Source organism: Odontesthes bonariensis, chromosome 23, assembly GCF_027942865.1.
Source record: "Odontesthes bonariensis isolate fOdoBon6 chromosome 23, fOdoBon6.hap1, whole genome shotgun sequence".
Taxonomy (NCBI): domain Eukaryota; kingdom Metazoa; phylum Chordata; class Actinopteri; order Atheriniformes; family Atherinopsidae; genus Odontesthes; species Odontesthes bonariensis.
This window is the reverse complement of record NC_134528.1, coordinates 6,448,609-6,469,294: the sequence shown is the minus strand read 5'-3', so window position 1 is coordinate 6,469,294 and position 20,686 is coordinate 6,448,609. Positions and strand designations below refer to the sequence as shown.

The following is a 20,686-nucleotide window of genomic DNA, read 5'->3' as shown; positions in this document are numbered from 1 at the left end:
GCACCTATCTGTTCTTTCAGCGGTAACATTTCTCCTGTCTGAGGTGCAGCAACCTCCCAACGAGAACAAATACGACCCTCGCACCATCGTATTATTTCAGGATCCTTGACAAATGTCCTCAGAGTGGAGGGTGTGGGCAAGAGATGGGTTCATGTTAGTCTATGTGTGTGGGGAGAGGGGATGTATGCAGATAATCCGTAGAAGAAAAACTACTGATACCGCATTAAACACTGAAAAGGTACAGTATTATCATCAAAAAGCAGTCATCTCATCAAAAGTAAAAGCATTACCACTGAAATATTAACATACAAGAAGTACTTCGGTGTCTTTATTACCACCACCTGTGGAGGGAAAATCTAAAACACCATGCTTTATTTACCAATAAACATTTTAACTTTTATTTATTTTTATTTAGTTTATTATAAGTTTATTTGTTTCCAGTTTAAACCAATAAACTGGAAAAAAATTCATGGTCAGGAATTTTGATAATCAACCAATTTGACTGATTTGAGCAAATTATTTTGCTTTTCAAACAGCTGCTTTTCTCTAATAAATAAAAAAAAAAAGTTAAATGTGACAAACAAAAATTTCCCTGTAAAAGCACTGAACTTATCAATCAGTAATAAAACATAACAGACAATGAGGGTAAATACTTAAGCTTATTTTAATTCTGGTGCACAGTTTTGATGTCCTTGTATTTCTCTATGGTGTGTCCATTTCATCTTGATTTATACGTTTATCTGACGGTAATAGTTACCTCCCACAGTGAAGTCCTATGTAAAAAAAAAAAGGACGAATGATATATGCTGATGACAGGCATTGTTGAATATTAAACCTGTGGTTCTCCACACTTTTTGTCTGTATGCACTTATCAAAACGCAGCACCGTTTAGTGCTTCTTATGTTTATGGTTTGGTAATAACTCTCATTTAAACCTCTCACCAAAATACATATTTAGAGCACAGAAAAAAATAACTCACCGTTTGAGGGTGAATATAAATAGTACTTTGATTATTTTTTTTTGCATTTAAACAATGCTTTTCCCTTGAAACTAGGTATTCATTCCATGCATTTTACTGTCTCTGTCCACTACAGCTCACATTAGGCCTTTTCAACTTGTAATTCATAAGAATGTGACAAAACAATTACTCTTGTTTTAGTCGGTGATGTTTTATTGTCTATTCTCGTTAACATTTTCTGCTCATTTAGTGTTTGGTTAAATGTATAGCTCAATTGTAAGGCACTTGTCTCCTATGTGTTTTACTGTACAGACACATTTTACTGTACTTCTATATCTGCCCGTATAGCCGGAAGTTGTAATTTATTCCTTAAAAGCGCAGTTTTGGGGAGCACCTGTCCTCACGCATGCTTCACAAGACGAGTGATAGACAGTTCCTGCTGCTGAGCAGGTGTACATACCTATGTAGGCCTGTTATATTGTTACACGGTGGGTGTGGGGTGTGAGCGTGCGTGTGAGCGTGACAGATAGAAAGAGGGCCTGGGCGGGAGCAGCGAAGCGCTGCTGAGGGGACGGGCACGAGCCCCCTCCTTCTACCCTTGCCTCTGATAGCGGCAACGCGCAGCGCGCTCACAGCAGTCCACTCGTGCTGCTGCTGTACTGTAATCATATGATAGGGAGTCGATCCCCGCTGCAGAATACCGACACACCGGGCGAACACAAGCGGAGGAGCCGGGGCGGATGAGACTCGTAGATGGTAGACTTGTAGCCACCGAGCAAGTGCACGGAGCCGGTTAAAGTGTCAAACAAGAGCCAAACTCCCCCCTTAACGGAACTTTTTCAAACTCTGGAGAGAGTCGAGCGGAGGGGGGGACCGTTTGGGAGAAAACAGGGCTGACTAACCGAGGGACAGTCGATTTAACCGGAGCCGAGAGTTGAGTTTTATCAGCTAGAGAGAGGGTCTGCGGGTCGCGGCTAGGTGGAACCCCCTGGGATCCTCGCATCGCTCTCTGAGGCGTGTTTATTAGAAACTAATAAGAAGTTTTTTCTACTAGCTAGGTCACTTGAATCAAAAGCCATGGTCGGGGAGACAGAGGTGAAGGAGAGACCCAAGTCCAACCCGGACTATCTAATGCAGCTGATGAACGACAGGAAGGTGATGAGCTCCCTGCCCAACTTCAGCGGCATCTTCACGCATCTGGAGCGGCTTCTGGATGAAGGTAACTCGGCTTTTTCTTGGCGTTTTATCTCACTCCCTTAAAAACTCTAACCACTGGTCGCACTTCTGAGGAAATAAGTCAGCGTTTTCTCTTTTAAAAGCCGTGAGTTTGATGGGCAGTGTTCATAAAAGTGGCCGTTACTGACTCACTTTATTGAATAGTCATTAAGTGCAGGAATTCCTGACTGGCTCCTGGGAAACGTGACAGCAATGTTGTCCCCCCCCCAAACACTGATTTGATGCCAGTGATAAATTATCACCCTGGCACTGTCTTTTTTTTTTTTTTTTTTACTGTTTTCACCCAAAGCACTCACACACTGGGGCTGCAAATCCTTAAATCTTAAATAACTATGGGTGAAGGGAACGTGTTTATTGTTTTTAAGTCACATTTTTATCTGTTAAGAAGAGCAGGAGCGCACGCACACTCACACACTCGGTTAGTTGGTGATGGGAACAAACAGACAGTTGTTAGTCTTTCCCAGTGACCTAATGCGCAGGCTTATGTGAAGGCTGCAGCCCATCCCTGTGCAGGAACGAGAGCATGTCACCGTGTAAAATATTTGATCTGAAGCTGCTTACAGGCCCCAAGTGATGTTGCCTGTACAAGTCAACAATGCAGTTCACTGGTTGATACCCCACAATTGTACCAGAAGTAGTTGGGTTAGACACAAACAGGAATCACCGCACTGCAAAGAGGCGCAGTTCCTTATGTTTTAAATGTCACATGCATCCACTTGTTGAATGTCGTTCTTGAGCATTTGCTACAAGTTACCGAGACCTCTTGTTGCTACTGTTGTTGCACATCAGGATCTCCGTGGTCCTGACTTTGTGCTCTGTGACAAGTCTCATGACACAGCAAAGTTGGTCTGAGACCAGATGACCTCTGGAGCTCAACAAATAGGTCAACTTTACATCTCTAGTTGCGTTCATGTCGAGGACTGACAGCTGAGCATATTCATCCCTCACACGTGATAATGTGACGCCTGTGGTTAACATGAAAGGCTTTGTGCCATGCTCCTTCTCAGCTTAGCTGTATCTTCTGTGTGAGTTATGCGCTCCGAGTACTCAGTAAAAGTTTGTGTGAGGTATTGTCAGGCTGCATGTTTGTTCCAACCCTGCGGTTTTGTCGATTCTATATTTGATCCCATGACAGGTTGAAGTGTTAAGATAAGGCTTGCCACAGCCCCCCCACTTTATCTTTTTCTCCTTTGACCAACTCTCTTGTTCTTCTTTCACTTCTCATTTCCCTCCAGCTACTTCTAACTCAAGTGTGACAAAGGCCATGTTTGCCTGTGCAGATTGTACGTGTGTGTTTTAATTGTCAGTTTTCGGTCTCCAATAGGTCAGAATGGGTTATTAGAGGATCATCCTGGTCCCTGTGTCAGTGGTTGTAATTATAGCGTTCTACTGTAGTTATTATGGTCAGACTTATCACTCTGAGAGGAGGGAGACATGCCTGTCAGCCTGCTTAGGTCAGATGATATTTGTGCCCCAAGGCAGTTATTCTGCTGTGTGTGTGTTGGTATGTGTGTGATTTCAAAGCAGGGGCCTGTGTTTATGTGTTGCATATGTGTTTGTCTGGCGCAGTAGTCGGTTATTACTGTGCTGGTGTGTCATTACAAAGGTATCAGAGGCAAGCATTGGTCATTAAGACAACCATAAACAAACGCACTGGCAGATCAACATGCACTCATTTATAATACTGCTTCTGTACCAAACCGTAGCCCCACATTTGACTATTTAAGAAACTTTTCTCTCATGGTAAAAAAAATCATTTGAGCATTTTTAGTTCTGTAGTGGAGTGTTTTTATAATTCAGTAGTGATTACACTATATTTCAAAACAAAAAGCCCCCACATTTGAGGGGTGGTAGCTTGCTCCTTTTGAGCATTAGCTGTTTTTCTCAGTTAAATATGATTCTAAGCAGATTATATATTTGGTTTTGGGCTTTTTCGGCTGGACAAAACAAGACATTGGCAGACAGTATTAGCTGTGAAAGAGAAAGCGCAGTTTAATGAATACCAAAGACAAACTTTACTTGCAAGCCAAACTGTTTTCTTAGGGTGTAAACACCTTTTAATGTACTGTTGTTGCATCAGTGTCATGCAGCAGAACTTCATAAACACCCGTAGGTGACACAGGTCACTGTGACCACGGCTAACATGCATGTTTTCATCTTGCGTTATTTGCAGAGTGAAAGGTGGGAAGGCCTTTGAGTTGGGGTTAAAGACAAATAAGCTAAATTGGGAAAATTGTCAGTAATGTAGGAGGTCTGGCTGCTAAGCATTCAGAAGTTAGATTCTACAACGTGGTGCAGAATGCTTCTGACCGTCTCCTTGCCTGTCTTTATGTCTTTCTATCTGTCAGCTGTCACATTCAGAGCTTCCTTTAATTCTGGTGACAGTGAGTCATCGTCCTGAGGAACGGACTGTCTGACGAAAGAAATGTGAAACCTCTTGTCCCCCACGGCCTTCCGCTGCTCAATTCACTCAACTTAACCTCCTCTTTTTCTGCCTCTGTCTTTCTCTGTCTTCAAGAAATCGGCAGGGTGCGCAAAGATATGTACAACGACACGCTGAACGGCGGCATGTTCAACGGGCGGGACATGGAGGAGCTTCCCGAAGCCATCGGCCCCGTAGCTCAGCTGCAGGAGAAGCTCTACGTGCCTGTCAAAGAGTACCCCGACGTGAGTGGACGGATCAAAGACCTTTGACCTTTCTGTTTACCTTTCACTGTTGTCACTTTATCTCTTCTTAGTGATGGGAGGGCTACCAGAAAGTCAGTGTAGCTCTTAATCACAGGGACATTTTGCTTTGCATTCATCTCGAAGCTGATTTCATTCTGAGGTCATCTTTGCTCACACCCAGTGATGTAATCTGGATTTAAAATAGATCAATAATGAGCCCAGGTTGGTGTCTCTAACAACATAAAAATGATTAAAGCACAGTTGTATATGAAGATTTCGATTAATGAAGGTTTGGTTCCTCAAAGAGGAAACTTCCCCCGCTGTGACATGATTTTCAGCCCTACGTTTACACCATAAATATTTATGATCTTAAAAAGCCGGATTAAGTTTTCCCACCAAAATATAAAGACAAGTGCGCTGCAGTGAAAAGACTTTACCATCCAGCACATCCACGCTCATGCCAAGTACGGCTAAGCACTTCAATATGAGCTGCGTTGATCCTGATTGCATGGCTCACATGATTTTCTCCATGCATCAGCTCGCCAATCACCCACTACAATGACGGGCTGTCCTCACTCACATGACGGCAGGCTAACAGGACACACACAGGAGTGCATTGGAAAATGGTTGAGATCAAGGTTAAATTTAGAGAGCAGTTCCTCTGTCTGGATTTGTGTGTGTTTGTTGGTGAGGGTCGAGGGTCATCCTAGAGGTCGGAATGTGTTGCAAGTGTTCCTGTGAAGTAAACATTAGTGCAGACTTCAGTGGAGGACTAAAGCAGGACGAGGCTGGACGATTGTTAGGAGAGGGGCAGAAAGAGACAGAGGGATAGTGGCAACAAGTAACACACACACACACACAGAGGGACAGCTGTCTAGTTAATCACTCAGTTGTAGTGACAGATAAGGTTAAGAGAACGCCGCTGTCCTGTCATGCCATCATCACCAGCCAGCACCCATATAATGAGCTATTTTTGTCTCTCTTAGCAACACAAACACTTCACCACACTCAACCACCCTCCTTACGAATACATTTGCATTATATAAAGAGACAGTTTCCTTCTGTGATGTACATGTCTCACTTGTACTCGATTTTTTTTTTATTGTGTATTTTGCTCTTTTGTGTAGTTCAACTTCGTGGGGAGGATCCTGGGCCCACGCGGACTGACGGCCAAACAACTAGAGGCGGAAACCGGCTGCAAAATTATGGTGCGAGGAAAGGGCTCCATGAGAGACAAGAAGAAGGTAAATACACAATTACACAGAGGACATGCGTTTTGAACGCACACAGGTGTGTTTTTCATTGATATTACATTTACTTTAAGGATTTTCTTTTGGCAGATCCACTCGTTTTCACGTTGCTAAGCATCAAATGCAGCAGATTAGCTGAGCTTAAGATAAATCTAGAAACAAGGGGAGACAATTTAGATTGCCTTATCCCTAGATATCAATATCCATATGCCAGCACCCCTTGTCTGTTATACACTTTGTTTTTAATTTATTGAGCTTTACAGGTAATGTTAAGCAGATTTTGTTACCTTTAAAACCCCCTACTATAAAAAAAAAAGTGTTTGTTATATATGCTAAAGGATATATAATGAGCAAAATGAGCCTGAAAACACACCACAGCTGGGTGTCCCGGGATCTACAGCATACTAAGAACAGTCTGGAATGCACTGTTTTTAACAGCCGGAGTTTCATTCATAATAATTGTTATGAACCATCTGGTGTTGTGGGTTTTGTCAGCGCTGGTGATAGAGAGCAAACACTAGCACATTATTAGCTGTTTACGGATGTAGTCAAGCTGGTAAAGATGAATCGAGGGTGAACAACAACAGGGGATTAAGGCGGGGGACAATTTGCATATTCACATATCTTTGAATGCTAAATCAGGCAAAGGTGAAAAGTTACATTTGGTTGATTTCAAGGCACGGAGGGACTATTTTTTTTGAGAAAAATCTTCTAAATATGTCATTTTGATCAGCATAAATGAGTTTGGGGTGATTAATCAATGTTAGGAGAGTGAGTTTCAAGTGGTTTGTAGAATCATGAAATGAATTTAAACAAAGAATAACTCAAAATCAGTTGTAGGAATAAAGAACACTGCAGGGGCTGCGTTGATGATGAACATGGAGTGAAGTATAAGCACCTTTCAGATATACAGCGCAGTCCATTTATTGAATGGCAACTGAAAGGGTTGGTGTCGTGTGCGAGTGACACCACTGGTGCTTCTCCGTAACATTTTACAACAGCAATCTGACTGGGTCGAACCTTGTTAAATATGCGTATCACTTTCAACTCGCCTGGCAGCAGTGGGTTGCTCTGGTCTCTGATCAGCTGTTCAGAGACATCTGCCCCTACATCAAACTCAGTCGTTTGAAAATCTTCTGTGTTTTTACCGCTGTCAAACCTTTGAACAAATCTGTCTGAGGCTGAACGGATTGTGCAGTATATTCATGGTGTTTTACTTCTGGCCATGTGCCATACATGTTATTTGTATTGGTTAGACTGTATGAACACTGGGAACTATGTACAGTTTCTTATTGTGGTAACTATTGAAGCAGTTATGAGTCCAAAACAAATTACTATTAGGGGTCAGTAAAGTATATCTTATTGTATTGTATCATATCCAGTATGTTATTAGATTTATAACCAGCAATGCTGTCCAAACTTTCCTCTTCCATCGTTTTATCTATGTTAAAAAGCAGCAGCTCCGTTCTTTTTTTTCACTCCGTTTGAACCACATAAATGAAAGAAAACTGCAGGAAAATGTTTGAGCTACAGACGAAGCTTCTGCTCTCTCTCTGACTCGATAGGGATCATCTTAAATTGCTCCCTTTCGCCTCTGTTCTAACACAGTACAGCGTTCTTATAAGGCTCATTTGAATTCTCATGGCAAAGCAAGAAAACTGAAACCAAGTTGGACTCACAAAGTTTTGAGTAGTGCTGCACCTTCTCATCTGACAAGCAGCAGCAGCAGAAGGAGACGATGTCTTCATGTGATGTAGATGATTGCGTTTTTCTCGAGCTAAGATCAACTATGCTTCTTACTGAACTGCAGTTAAACCCCTTAAGATTATAACTGACTGTTCAACAAGCTTAAATATGTGGAAAAGTTATTTTTACAGCCGCTTCCATCCACCGTCACTTTGTTTCATGCAGCTGCTTGGCACTATGGTATGATTTGTTATGGCGACGTGTCACGTTGAGTCAGAAAACTTTGACTTTATGGATTCTTCTGTTTTATATGTACTGCCCAAACGTGCGCTAAAGGCAAACATCACCGTTATTTCCATCACTTTCACAGACGTGTCTGAATGAAGAGAGGAAGAAGGAAGCAAAAGTGACTGATCTATCTATCTATCTATCTATCTATCTATCTATCTATCTATCTATCTATCTATGTATCCATCTATCTATCTATCTGTTTGTTTATTTATCCACCCTCCCCTCACAATGGCTTTTTCGTGTTGAGCTTTTCTTTCCTGTCCTGGTGTTCAGTCCATCTGTCCTCCTTTCCTCTCCCCTGGTGTCTGCTGTTGGATGGAGTCAGCTCAAGCTTTCCAAACGGCAGGTGGAGCAAGTCCAGCATTCCTCCACCGCCGCCGCCGCCACCACCCCCGCCCCTCTCTCTATCTCTCTCCAGAACATTCCCTACCCTGCACGTCCCTCAGAGGGAGACACACAGAGAAACACACAGAGACAGAGAGGAAGGAAAACAGAGACACAGTGGGAGGCAACAGGAGGAGAAGAGGGAAAGATGTTGACTTTCAGTGTTATTCAGAATGATACATCTCACTTGACAAAACAGCCTCAGAGGATACAATCTGCCAGAGAATCACACTGAGATACACGAGAAGTATCCATCTTTTTAACCGTGGCTGCTATTGGCTGATATTTTCATTGGAAATCAATAATTCTTATTCTCTACGTCTTGCTGTTGACTGTAAAAACATGAAGCAAGATTCTGTGAAGCTTTGCATTATGAAATCTGAGTGAAATTAGGAGGATGAGCCTTGCATTTACGAGCTAAAACCATGAGGGGGTTAAATTAGCTCAGCATAAAGACTGGAAGAGGGGAAACTAGAGAAAAGGTCACTGTACAAAGTCAAAAAATAGTTATATCATTAATATCGTATTATCATCCAGCTAATTTTTGTACAGACGAAACAAACCATCTGTGATGTGTTAAATGAGTGACTTTCAGATATTATGGGAGGTGGATTTGTTCAGTCCTGGGATTAATATGCATCTGATTTCAAGTGGACATCTCAGAGGACATGGGTTCACACCTGGCTTTGGAATGTGTCTCCACATCTGCCTTGAGTGACCACCTGCGATCAGTCCTCACCTCCCTGCTTTGAATCTAAATAAAAACATACTTCAGTTTGCAAAGACCAAAAAACAGAGTCCTGCACAGGTCCAGTTTTCTAACAGCCGCCCACATCCACACAGCTTGGTAAACCACCAGAACTGACCCATTACTGCAATTATTTACTGGATTATTTAATAGATGTTAATTTAAGACCCACAACATGACCCATAATTAACAGATATTCTACACACAGTCACTTTAAAGTGGTTTATTTTTACTTTCACAATTGGCCAACAGCATTATGCAAAACTTCTTGTTAATTATGCAGTGGGTATCCAACCATGAGCGGAGTTCTGCCAAATGAGTTGTTGTTTTTCACAGGCAGGAGGCAACTCAGTTGACTAGGTGGTCCTTCAAAGTGGACACGTTCATGTTCTCTCCGCTAAAAGAATGCATATGTGGCTTCGGCCCCCTTCAAATGTGGTGTGCACGATTGGATCTTAGTTTTACCCGCGTTCATTCACACCTGTACTTAGGCCTGCCAACTTGTTATCAGGTCACCAAAGACTCATGTTAACGCCAGCTATGAACAGGGCCTCGGACGGAACCAGACTAGCTGCTTCCGCTCGCATGGAAGCTTTCTTTGCTGCAAACAATGGCTAACTGTCCAGCACCTTTATGTAAAGCCATGCTTCAGACTTAACACTGCTGTCAACAATGACCGTTACTTGACAAAGTGCCATTTTAACCCGATAAGGATCATTTCTAGAGCATCACAGTTATGACAGAAACGGATGCCATGGAAACTCATCCACATGTTGTCGAGACATTTGACATTTAAAATCAAAAGTGTACGGCTTGTACTCTGGTGCAAAAAAAAAAACTCTTAAAACCACATCTGAAAGCTAACATATCATGTAATGGCCATTCAGAATTTGGTTATGTCAGTAACAACTAAATGCTCTTTACTTCCCAAATAGACCTTCCATTAAAATTTCTTTGACTTATCTGATGGCCTTTGAAAATTACACAAGTGTTGCAATTATTTGAATCAGAGAAAAGCAACTAAAGCAATTCAAAGTATTTGGAACACAAAGCTGAAATAGCATGATTATCCATGTGTACCCATTTTAAGTGAAGGACACAAACACTCAGCAGACGTGTGTTACATCTTTTTACTTGTGTGGACTCACTTGACAATTGTTCGGCCTTTATTGCTAACAGTGAACTAATGTTATTTGCATGGTCATTTCGGCACTAATTTTGATGGAGTGGCGAGAGAAAAAGTAGAGCAGATAAGGCGAGGAGCAGTGCTACAAGGAGGGGAGATATTACACAAAGAATCAGAGTGCAGAACCTTCAGGAAAATGCAACACCAATCTTGTGTAACCACTGAGGAACAACATGGTCGTTTCATGAGTTCGATACGCCTCCGAAGCTCTTTTAGACAACCTTGAGTTTGGTGTGTGCGTTTGTGCGTAGTTTGAGGGTGATCCAAAAACCGAGCCAAGCAAGAAGAAAAGCGAAATCCTGTTCCTTCTCCGCAGTGAAGGGCCGAGTTTGTGTGGCGCATTCAAACCGAGCTTTTAAAATGTTTGTGTGTTTTCCAGGAGGAGATGAACCGAGGGAAGCCCAACTGGGAGCACCTCAACGAGGACCTCCACGTCCTGATCACAGTGGAGGACACACACAACCGCGCCAAGATTAAACTCCAGCGGGCCATCAACGAGGTCAAGAAACTTCTAGTGCCCGCTGTGAGTATCGGTCCGAATCTCGCTGCATGGACTTTAATTTGCTGTATTGGTGGAAAAACTGCGTGTGACTGGATGAGAGTTCACTGTGTTGGTATGCACGGAAGGGGGAAGGGGATTGTCAGCCCAAGAAGTGTGTGTGTTTGTCTTTTTTTTGTGTGTTCTTGTGTGTATGAGAGAGTATGTGTAAGGGGTTAGGGTAATTAGGGAACACGCATAAAGGGATTGCCATGGTAACCCCGGGTTGTTTGAAAGGCTGAGGGAATGAATGGAGAGTCTGTTCACTCGTTCTCCCCACTCCATCACTCCTTTCACTCGTCCACAACTCACTTCATTCCCAACTACCGGCTACAGTATTCCTTCTCCTCCTTGGGGTTTTTTTTTTTTTTTTCTTTCTTGCTTTTTTTGTCTGCACAAGAGAACATTTTGATTGCACTTCTGAACATTTCTCACATTCTCCAGCCCACCTACTGCCCCCTCGGAGGCATAAATTCGTACATATATATTCAGACAAATCAGAAACACATCGAAGCATTGCACATTGACACAAAGACACACACTTAATTATCCCCTGTTTGACGCACAAGAACAAAAACACATATTTTGAAATTGCAAGTCTCCTTCCTTTTTCATCTCCGCATTATTTGCTACAATGGAAACGGATTGAAAAACCAGCGGGGAGGGGAGGTATGATGCAGCAATCAGCTGTTACTTCCTGTTCAGACACAGCATGGCCTACCTTCAGCCTTAAAGGGTGGAAGGAGTGTCTATAAGCAGTTAAGAGCTCATAACTCTGAACACCTGTTAATCTATGTTTGTGCATGTGTGTGTCTGTTTGTGTGGAGGGTAAAGTCAGTGATATGTGTTAGTTTAACCCGGCTGACCTTGGTCTCCAAATGTAAATCAGTCAAGCTTTTCACCAGGCTGTAACTGGAGCTAGGAAGCTAGCGTATTTGTCACTGAATATGTCTTGTGTGGTGAAGTGGCTGTGCTCGAGGTCTGGTCAAGTCCACTGCCCACAGGGTGAGATATTTTAAATGAAGTTTAGACACAAAAAAAAAAAAAAGCCAGAATTTTTGTTCCCTCTGGAAAACGTTTCTGTTGAATTGTAATTAGCTTCTGCATACTGTATAATTCGCTGACTTTTTGACCAGACTCTGACAAAAGTTCATTCATTAGCTTGTGAATGACAGTCATCGCTATGTAAGCTGATTGTGCTGCTCTGCTTGCATGTGCGGCTGTAGGCTGAGGGGGAGGACAACCTGAAGAAAATGCAGCTGATGGAGCTGGCCATTCTCAACGGGACCTACAGAGACGCCAATGTCAAGACGCGTAAGGATGACATCATAGTTAACATGTGGAGGAGGGTTGGTGGGTGACAAAGGAGGGGTCACGGTACAGGACTCCACTGTATATATGAACAATGCCTCTGTTTCTCCTGTTAAATAGACTGTTTGTCTTCTCTTCTTCTTCCCTGTCTATTGTATGTTTTTGCGCGTGGGTGTTTGCACACTTGCACACTTGCAATATTGTATGTTTGTGTGCTGTTCAGCCACCGCCGCCTTTCCTCTAGGGACTTCTCAGGGGCATCGGATCATTACAGGTCCGACACCCGTCCTGCCTCCCACCCTGCGCAACCCCGCCCCTGTCAACACACCTACCCTCATGCCTCTGATCCGTCAAATCCAGAGCTCCGCCCTGGTGCCGGGAGGGAATCCGCATCCCGCGCTGGTGCAGCAAGGGCCTGAATCTGGAATCATCTACACACCCTACGAGTATCCCTACACACTTACGCCATCCATATTGGAATACCCGATTGACTCAACTGGAGTATTAGGTATATAAACTCAGCGATTCATCACTCTCATACATGGTCAATGGATGTATTATGAGAACTGGATACTGGACTCCAATGAAACCAGCTCATCAAGTGTAAATATCAGATAATCAATACTCCAGATAATCAATACTCCAACCCCCGCAGAGGACAGACCAGTAGTGCTCGTAAGGTTGTGTTTAGCTCAGCCTCTTGACTAATTTCACAGCTCAACAGAAACTTTACGATACCCTTCTTTTTTTTTTAGTGTTTTGCCTCTCTCTTTCCCTCCCCCCCTCATTTTTGTACGTTTATCTCGCAGGTTGATTAAAGTTTGAAGAAAAGCGCAGGTTTTCACTAAAGCTGAAAAAGTTCTCGCTCACCATACATTTGACTGCTCCTCCCTCGTCTTTTAAGAAATAAATAGCTCCCATCTGACCTGGCAAACATTAAAATGTTGTGACTCACAAGCTGTTTCCTGTGTGAGCTGGCAAACAGTAAACTCACATGACTGACCGGCATCTCGTAGATATGATGAGTTGAAAGTTTTCTGAAAAAGAGTTTCACCAACTTCCTCTTGTGGATGCCAACTGAAGTTGTTCTTTTTTTCCACCTGGAGGTTTGTTTCCAGATTGGCCAACTGCTTCTTCTACTGAATTACACCCCGCAGAAACATGAACTGTACTGCCCCCCCCTCCATGCAGCCTAATTTATTCGCTTCAAAACAGTCGGTGGAAATGTGTCTTAACTCACATTTCTTTTTATGTCTTTTTAAAAGATCGCTTCAGATTTTCTTCGCTAGTGAATGGTTACCTGGCCAGTAAAGCAATACTTGACTGTAACATAGTTTCTCGTAGGTTAAGAAGATATACTTTAAAGTATATCTTCTTAACGTACAACCTGTGTAAAGCTAAAGCAGCACATGGGCTGCATTTATTTAGTTCTTGATGGATTTATTTAGTTATTTTTTTTGCAAGAGAAGCAACCATATAGAGCGGTTCAAACAGTCATACCAAAGCTCATAGACACATTCAATTAAAGCTCAATAAGACAGGATTTAGGGCGATATGAAAGAGAGAGGCAATCAGAAATAACGCGTTACAATTGAATTGAACAATGAGTTACAATCAGAAATCCAAACCGAAATTCCTCGACAGATTAAAGAAATAAAAAGCTTCGGCTTTAGCCGCTTTAGAAGTAGCCGAAGTCTGATTTCTATTCCCAGTGTTTTGTTTAGGAAGCAGAATGCGCTGTGCTGTTTACCTCTGGCAGAAATTGGCTGCCATATCCAGCTCTTGTAATACATCCCACATCATACCTAGATGCATTCTGAAGCTCATTGCTGGGCTAACAGTCCCTTCTTCCTGTGTTTTTGCAGGTATGGCTTTCCCAACCAAAGGCTAAGCGATAGCAACCCTTATTAGCACACACATGGACTGGCTTGCAGAGACCCCCTCCGCTCAACTCCACACACACACGCCCATACATACTCAACCCTCAGAGCAAACTGTCAGTTTGATTAAACTTTAGGATGACAGATTCCTCGACAGTCATTCTGTAGTCAAGTGTCCATTCCTGTTAATTTCCTCTTTGTGATAGCAGACTAGCCTTGTGGTGTGACAGCTATTTAACTTTTGAAATAATTCAGCTTCCGCTTGTAATTTTTAACACATTTTAGTGAACCCATAGATATTTTAGAGCTGCTGTTTGCGATTTAACATATGATAAAGCTTATTTTGATCACAGAGCTATAGAGTGACTTGGCTTACAGCTGATGTTGAATCTACTAGTGAAGCTTAGTTTGAAATTAGCGGTTTGGATTAATATTTTCTTTAGGGAGCAGAAGACCACAAAACAACAAAGATTCTCTCTCTCTTAGAAGTGAGATGTTTTTACTTATTTTCACCCTCAGCCTTGAATACTTTGTAAATTCCTGGTTTCACTGATGTTGGTGCCATGGGTGGACTGTTTGATGTCTTTCTGATGAGTAACCTTCTGTGTTCTGTTTTGGGAATGTCAATGGCTGTTAGCAGGTGCCATGACCACTAAGGTACGACGCCACGACAAGAGAATCCATCCTTACCAAAGGGTAGTGACCACAGACAGAGGTTCGTTAGCTCACCAGCCACTTTATGTGTATGTGTTTATGTGTGTGCTAGTGTGGGTGCATGCAGACCAATGGACCAATTTCAGTTTACATGTGTCTGTAATATGGCATGCCTAAAAAAGAGAAATAACTGTATCAGGCGGAGAGGTCACAGGCTGAGGTGAGCCTCAGTGTGAAATGTGAAACAGTATTTGTTGCAGTGAAAGTGAAAAAAGTGAGGAGATTGGTGAGGAACCATGTCAGGGATGACAGCTGAAGCGGTTATCTTTGCTCGCCTGTTAACTTAAACTGGACGGCTCACAGGCCGGGACCTCTCAATTAGAATGGATCGCTCCGTTCATGTGACTCGGTCCTTGTGACTCTGGAGTCCTCTCCCAGAAACTTTACGTCGCTTTTTTATCTCCTCAGTACTACTTCTGACCACATAGATACTGTGGGAAGGTTTATTTATACTCAACTTCATTCCACTAGATTTCCACAGATGTTTTTTTTTTTTGTTTGTAATGAGTTAAATTCAGTGTTATGCCCACTTATTACATGACACTCAAAGTAAAACAGTGATTGTCTTTTTTCTAAAGATCATTCAATTCATCATGATCTTTAGGTTTTACTACTAAAACACAGAGTGTGATAACTACTGAAGTCTGTGTTACAAGCTCTTTTGTATGAAATACTGTTGTTTGTGGTCTTATCAGTCGCCCACTGGACTTTATCATTGGGGCTGTTTACATCTTCATTTATTTCCTAGCCAGAGTGGTGCTGTTACCATGTATTTAGCTGCAAAATAAATTTGTATATAGGGATTTTAAGGATTTAAGTGCTTATATGAAGCTTATGGAACAAGATCGCTTGGAAATACTTGTAGGTTTTTTTTTTGTTTGTTTGTTTTTTCCTTTTTTTTTTAGTTTGTAAATTTTTATTTTTGTTTTTATGGTATGCTTTTTATAGATGAAGTGTGTCCATGTCAACTTTATTCAAAGTGTGTAGCTACTACTGTTTTAGTCACCACGAAGGTGGCAATGAAGGCAGTGATTTGCTCTGTGTATTTAAGATGAGGTGACCTTCTCGATTCACAGGCCTCGTGACTGTTATATGCAATAGAAATGGACTAGCTAGCTACAATATATGTGTGTGAGCGGTGATGCTCTTGTTGTACACAATGGACAAAAAACACTAAAAGGCAATAAAGATGAGTATTGAAAGAAATCTCTAAAGAAAACCAAAGCCTCTAAATTCTTGTAGTTAGTCTGTCTATTGTTAAATTGTTTCTCAAGTCCTTCTAAAATCACCATCTCTTAACCTCTCATTGCTGTCTCTTATGACACCTCTTTGCTTACTTTAGTTGTTTAGGTGCTCCTCTAATACCTCATAGCAAACCAATCAAACCATAATCAATAATCAGTTAATCACAACTGTTAATCATCAAGATCTTATGCCTGCTGCTAAACAATAGCTCTACTTGTCAGTAAGTGAAAGTCCCTCTGAGGCCTAGACACTTTTCTTTGGACGTAAAGGTCACTCTTTCACCCACATGAAACCATGCTGTCTCCCTCTCTGTCCATGGTTTCACTGTCTGTCTGTGCTAGACGTAGCCCAGCTAGCATGAGTAGTGTCACTATAGCAGCAGTCTCACGGCAGGAGGGGCTCCTCCCGAAACCCTGCAAACGCCTTCATGAGCAAACGGGAGCACCACTAACCAGCCATTCCTTATGTCAACACCCGGTTGACGTGAGTCCTTGTGAATGGTTATGCGGTGCTCATGAAGGTGTTGTGCAGCTCTTATGTAATGCCCCTCATGCTGTGCGACTGCACTAGATCTGCCTTGTTGTCATCCCGACGCCACTAGCTGACACTAATCTCTCTTCTATCTTTTTTTCTTTTTATGTCCCCTTTTATGTGCCCTTTTTGTTTCCTTTCCTCCTCTGTCCGTCTCTGTCCGTCTAACTCTAGCTGCCACGGCAACTAACCCATGACCCCCTTGACCTTCTGACCTTTCCGCCCACTGATGACCCACCCATCTCTGCCTGCTGGCGTGCTCATTGGCCCACGGCCCTGCCACTCCCCCAGCTCAGCCAACCAGAGACCAGAACATTGGGAACACCCGGGCTGCCTCTGTCTAACCGGCCAACCAGACGACAGCGATCATGGGAATAAACCCTAGGACCTCGCCCATCACCGAGTCCTAACCTAAACTTTACCAAACGTGCCTTCCTTTTAAAAGCCCAATGCCAGTCCAAGTTTTTTCTGAACATCCGATACTCGAAATTACAATTTGTACCAGCTGCATGGTTTTACTGGGGATGGGCCCCCACACTGGTGAAGGGCTCCCAAACCTGTCCCTGGCTGCACCAAACTGTCTCCCTGAGCTACCATGCGACGCAATAACAAAAACTCAATTAATAACATGGTAACTATACCAATACTGGTGGTACTTATCAGCACAGAACTCTTCATAAACACTAAAACTGTTGAAACTTTAAAGAATTTTTCCTCAGCGAGCACCTCTCGTGTCTTGAGTGCTTTTTTTTTTTTTTTTTTTAAAGCGGACACATATTACCTGAAGCATAACATTTAAAATTTGTGTTAAGATTAAAGATATTAACAAGCTTTCCTTTAGGATAAAATGTGTCTCGCTTTTGTTAAGTTTGGACGCCACGTGTGCTTTTAAAAAGTGTCTCTGGGGAGAGATTTCAATTACTTCCTGACGCATTTAATCGACTTTAAAAAAAAAGCCATCATTCAGGAGAGTAAAATGCCAGCACAGAACCTTTTCCAACGTGAAGCGACTGGCACTCGGGGAGGAAAAATAACTAACTGGAATCTGAAATGCCAAAGTATCTCTGGGTTTTTCTTCTTGGCTAAAACCTCTAGATACTGAGTCAACGCACACAGATACACGCGCAGAGGGAAGGTTGCTTTCCTTTTGTAAAAATCTAGAGGACTTTCACAATGATGCCTTTGCCTTTTTCACACTACGGTATTGTATGAGCTCGAACAACAGTGCCTTTATTTATTGAAAGCGATGGAACAATGTTACACCTAAATCTTTCACAGCAACATCACGGCTTTGCACCCAGCTTGAAATTATATCATTTGGGTTCGTGCTTATTAGTTACGACTGTATCGGCAATGCGTCAGAGCCCAAACTTATGTTTTATGACTCTACAACCATTACTCCGTCAGTGCCAAAAAATGTGGCTCAGACAAGTTGGAAGAGCATCGACTGAGATGTTGAAATGAGGTTGGGAGGCCTCGAAAGGACAGTGTTATGTTTTACGTTTTCTCGTTTGTTTGTTGGTTTGGTTGTGTTGCTGCAGATGAAGTCATCCATATATGTTTGCATGTGTATCTGCTTTTATTATTATTTTTATTTTTCCAGAGGATGCAGTTTTACACAAACACACAAACCAAGTGATGCCTTCATATACAAGAATATCATGCAGTCGTAACATCTGTAACAAGTTTATGATGTATTTTTATATTCTATTTTGTACGCAAAAAAATAACATTAAATGACCTTCTCAGATGAGAGCATTATGCCTTATTACGGAGATTAATTTGACAAGTCGAGCTATTCTTTATGTGTCATCAATTATCAGTCTCAATGTCCTGATAAACTGGAGTTTATGATGTTTTCTGTATTAACTTGAGCCTTTGAGATCAGCATTGCTTGCCTTCTGTGCCTTTGTATACAACGAGTGTGACAATTAACAGTATAGTATACATTAATCTACTCTTCAGTGCCAAGTGTAGGTTACTAACTGTTACCACTTCTGTGATTATTAACCACTTTAATGGTATCTGTCTCTGCTTTGGTTTCCTTTTAAAAATACGTGTGTGTCTGAAAAGATGAAAAACATAAACAAAGATATGTGTTGAACGGTGATCTTTTAACTTTTATCTGAGCAGGAATAACTCTTTGTTCACCATTAAACTCTTAGTTGTAAAACTAACAAACTTTGTTGCTTTTTCTCTGTAGCACTTAATTATGCAAAACAGCTTTCTTTCTGCATACTAATCACCAAACACTCCTTAGTTACGGAGAGAGGGGGGGGGGGGGACACTTTAGCCAAAATGCAGGGAAAAGGCCACACCATGTTTTTCCCACTTCTCCTTTTTGTGTTCTTTTTCTCATCCTCTGTCTTCCTCTGCAATTCAAGTGGACATCACACACATCGATGTGTGTAATAAGAGAGAAGAAAACACCCAGCTCACCATGGTTTCTCACAGGCATGCACATGTATTAACAGGCAGAAAGAAGAAAAAAAAGGAGTGGGGGGGGGTTTGCAGGTTTGGAGGACGAGATGACTGGGGATTTGAAGGGAAATTGATTGTGCAAGCTCGCCCTCAAACATCTGCAGAGTAAATATTACATGGGATCACAATCTGTGCCTGAAGTCTCAGAAAAACTACCACTAATAACCTGCACATGTCACGGTGGCTACATTTGCTTTAATTGCACTTAATAACGTTTAAAGCACATTTGTATAAAAGCATATCAGTGGGTAATTTGAGCCTTGTTAACCTTTTACGCTTGAAGTTAAAAGTGAAACCTTCCTTTAAAGTGTACATTTAAAGTTTTACACGCACTAAAAAGAAAATCACATGGGCTTTTCTGCGGTGAATGCAGCAGTGGGTGGCTCATTCGTCCTCTCCCTGCCCTTCCTGCTTTCATTGTGGAGTTGGGGGTGGGGGGGGCTGATATTGAACTTCAGGCTTGGAGTTGAGCCTGCTCTGCAGCCGCAACCCCAGCCCCCTGATCACAGACAGAGAAAGGACATAATGTGACCGCTGCTGACAATCCTCTGGACAGGAAGAAGCAGTGTGGAAGCAGTGCGTGGAGCTCGAAAGAGGGGGGAATATAAAAGAGAGAATGTGTGTGTGGATAGAAATGGGTGGGGGTGTATGAGTGCTCGGATGGGTGTGTACTCTTGTCTTTGCTTTTCCTGTTTTCACTCAAGTTATGGGCTGTTTTCATCCTTGTTCTCTTGGAATGAAACACTCTTAAAGCAGCTGGTAATGTATTCTGCAGTCAGCTCTCACCACTGCCAGCAGTGGGGGCCCAGCGCTCCCATAGCTCACAATCAAAGTGTGTTTGTGTGCATGTGTGTGTGTGTGTATGAGGGAGATAATAGCAACAAAAAAAACTGAGAGGAAAGGACAGGTTGATTTACATTGCCATGTATGCAAGGCATTCTCCACATAATGAACAGCTCCAGATTTCCTCTGCTTGGTAAATATTTGATGACCGAGCGGTGGAGTGATTTTAGTTGAATAACAGCGGAGTCCTGTAAGCTGCAGGGAAACGGCTGAAAAGTTGTATTTCAAACCCCTCTTTCTCCCTTTCTCTCCCTTGTCCTCTTCCCATGTAAATAAGGCCAACTCCCCCTAACTCCACACACCCCTCTGAGGCAGTTTAAAGACCCAACACTGTCTCCTTGTCTCCTTGACAACCAGCTTACACTGGGGTCCTGTCGTGGCCTCTCTGTCTTTTGTGTTTGGGAGCTCAGAGGGACAGAAAGAAAGGAAGAACGAAAGAAAGGAAGGAAGAGGAGAGGAAGGAGAAGATGAGAAGTTGCTGAAAAAAGACAACAAAGATGACATCATGGCTATTTTATCCCACAACTGAAAATGTAGTTTGTAGCCCAATGATGATGATGATGATGATGATGATGATGATTAGCCAGAGGCACAAAATGGGTGGTAGCTCGATCTGAGAGCGTGAGTGGATAGAGAGAGGGAGGCCCACAGCTGAATGGGGCATTGTGGGAAAGACAGTGGGCACACTGGGCAGCAACACAGAGAACACTAACTCACACATCATGCCAGAGAGGCTG

At 42.4% G+C, this 20,686-nt stretch overlaps 1 protein-coding gene across 7 annotated transcripts; it reads left to right on the top strand.

Moving 5' to 3' along the window:
- Positions 1-1,577: 1,577 nt before the first annotated feature.
- qki2 (QKI, KH domain containing, RNA binding 2) lies at positions 1,578-18,515 on the top strand. Of its 7 annotated transcripts, XM_075457310.1 has the most exons (9): positions 1,579-2,177; positions 4,713-4,861; positions 5,989-6,105; positions 10,786-10,929; positions 12,171-12,258; positions 12,479-12,763; positions 14,097-14,120; positions 14,773-14,850; positions 16,800-18,515. In XM_075457310.1, exons 1-9 carry the CDS (start codon positions 2,036-2,038, stop codon positions 16,820-16,822), a joined length of 1,050 nt encoding a protein of 349 aa, XP_075313425.1. In that variant the 5' UTR covers positions 1,579-2,035; the 3' UTR covers positions 16,823-18,515. The 7 variants fall into 7 exon arrangements, 6 of the variants coding, with proteins under 6 accessions (XP_075313422.1, XP_075313421.1, XP_075313424.1 ...); XM_075457307.1 differs by lacking the exon at positions 16,800-18,515 and having other exon boundaries at positions 1,578-2,177; positions 14,776-16,055; XM_075457306.1 differs by lacking the exon at positions 16,800-18,515 and having other exon boundaries at positions 1,578-2,177; positions 14,773-16,055.
- The last annotated feature ends 2,171 nt before the right edge of the window (positions 18,516-20,686 follow it).

What these genes read in the sequence shown, in the direction of transcription:
- qki2 (XM_075457306.1), top strand. Translation starts at nt 2,036, where the DNA reads ATGGTCGGGGAGACAGAGGTGAAGGAGAGACCCAAGTCCAACCCGGAC. An exon ending in AGACGCCAATGTCAAGACGC is followed by an intron (nt 12,259 to 12,478) that starts GTAAGGATGACA and finishes TGTGCTGTTCAG; the next exon opens with CCACCGCCGCCTTTCCTCTA. An exon ending in TTCTTCCTGTGTTTTTGCAG is followed by an intron (nt 14,121 to 14,772) that starts GTATGGCTTTCC and finishes AATGGCTGTTAG; the next exon opens with CAGGTGCCATGACCACTAAG.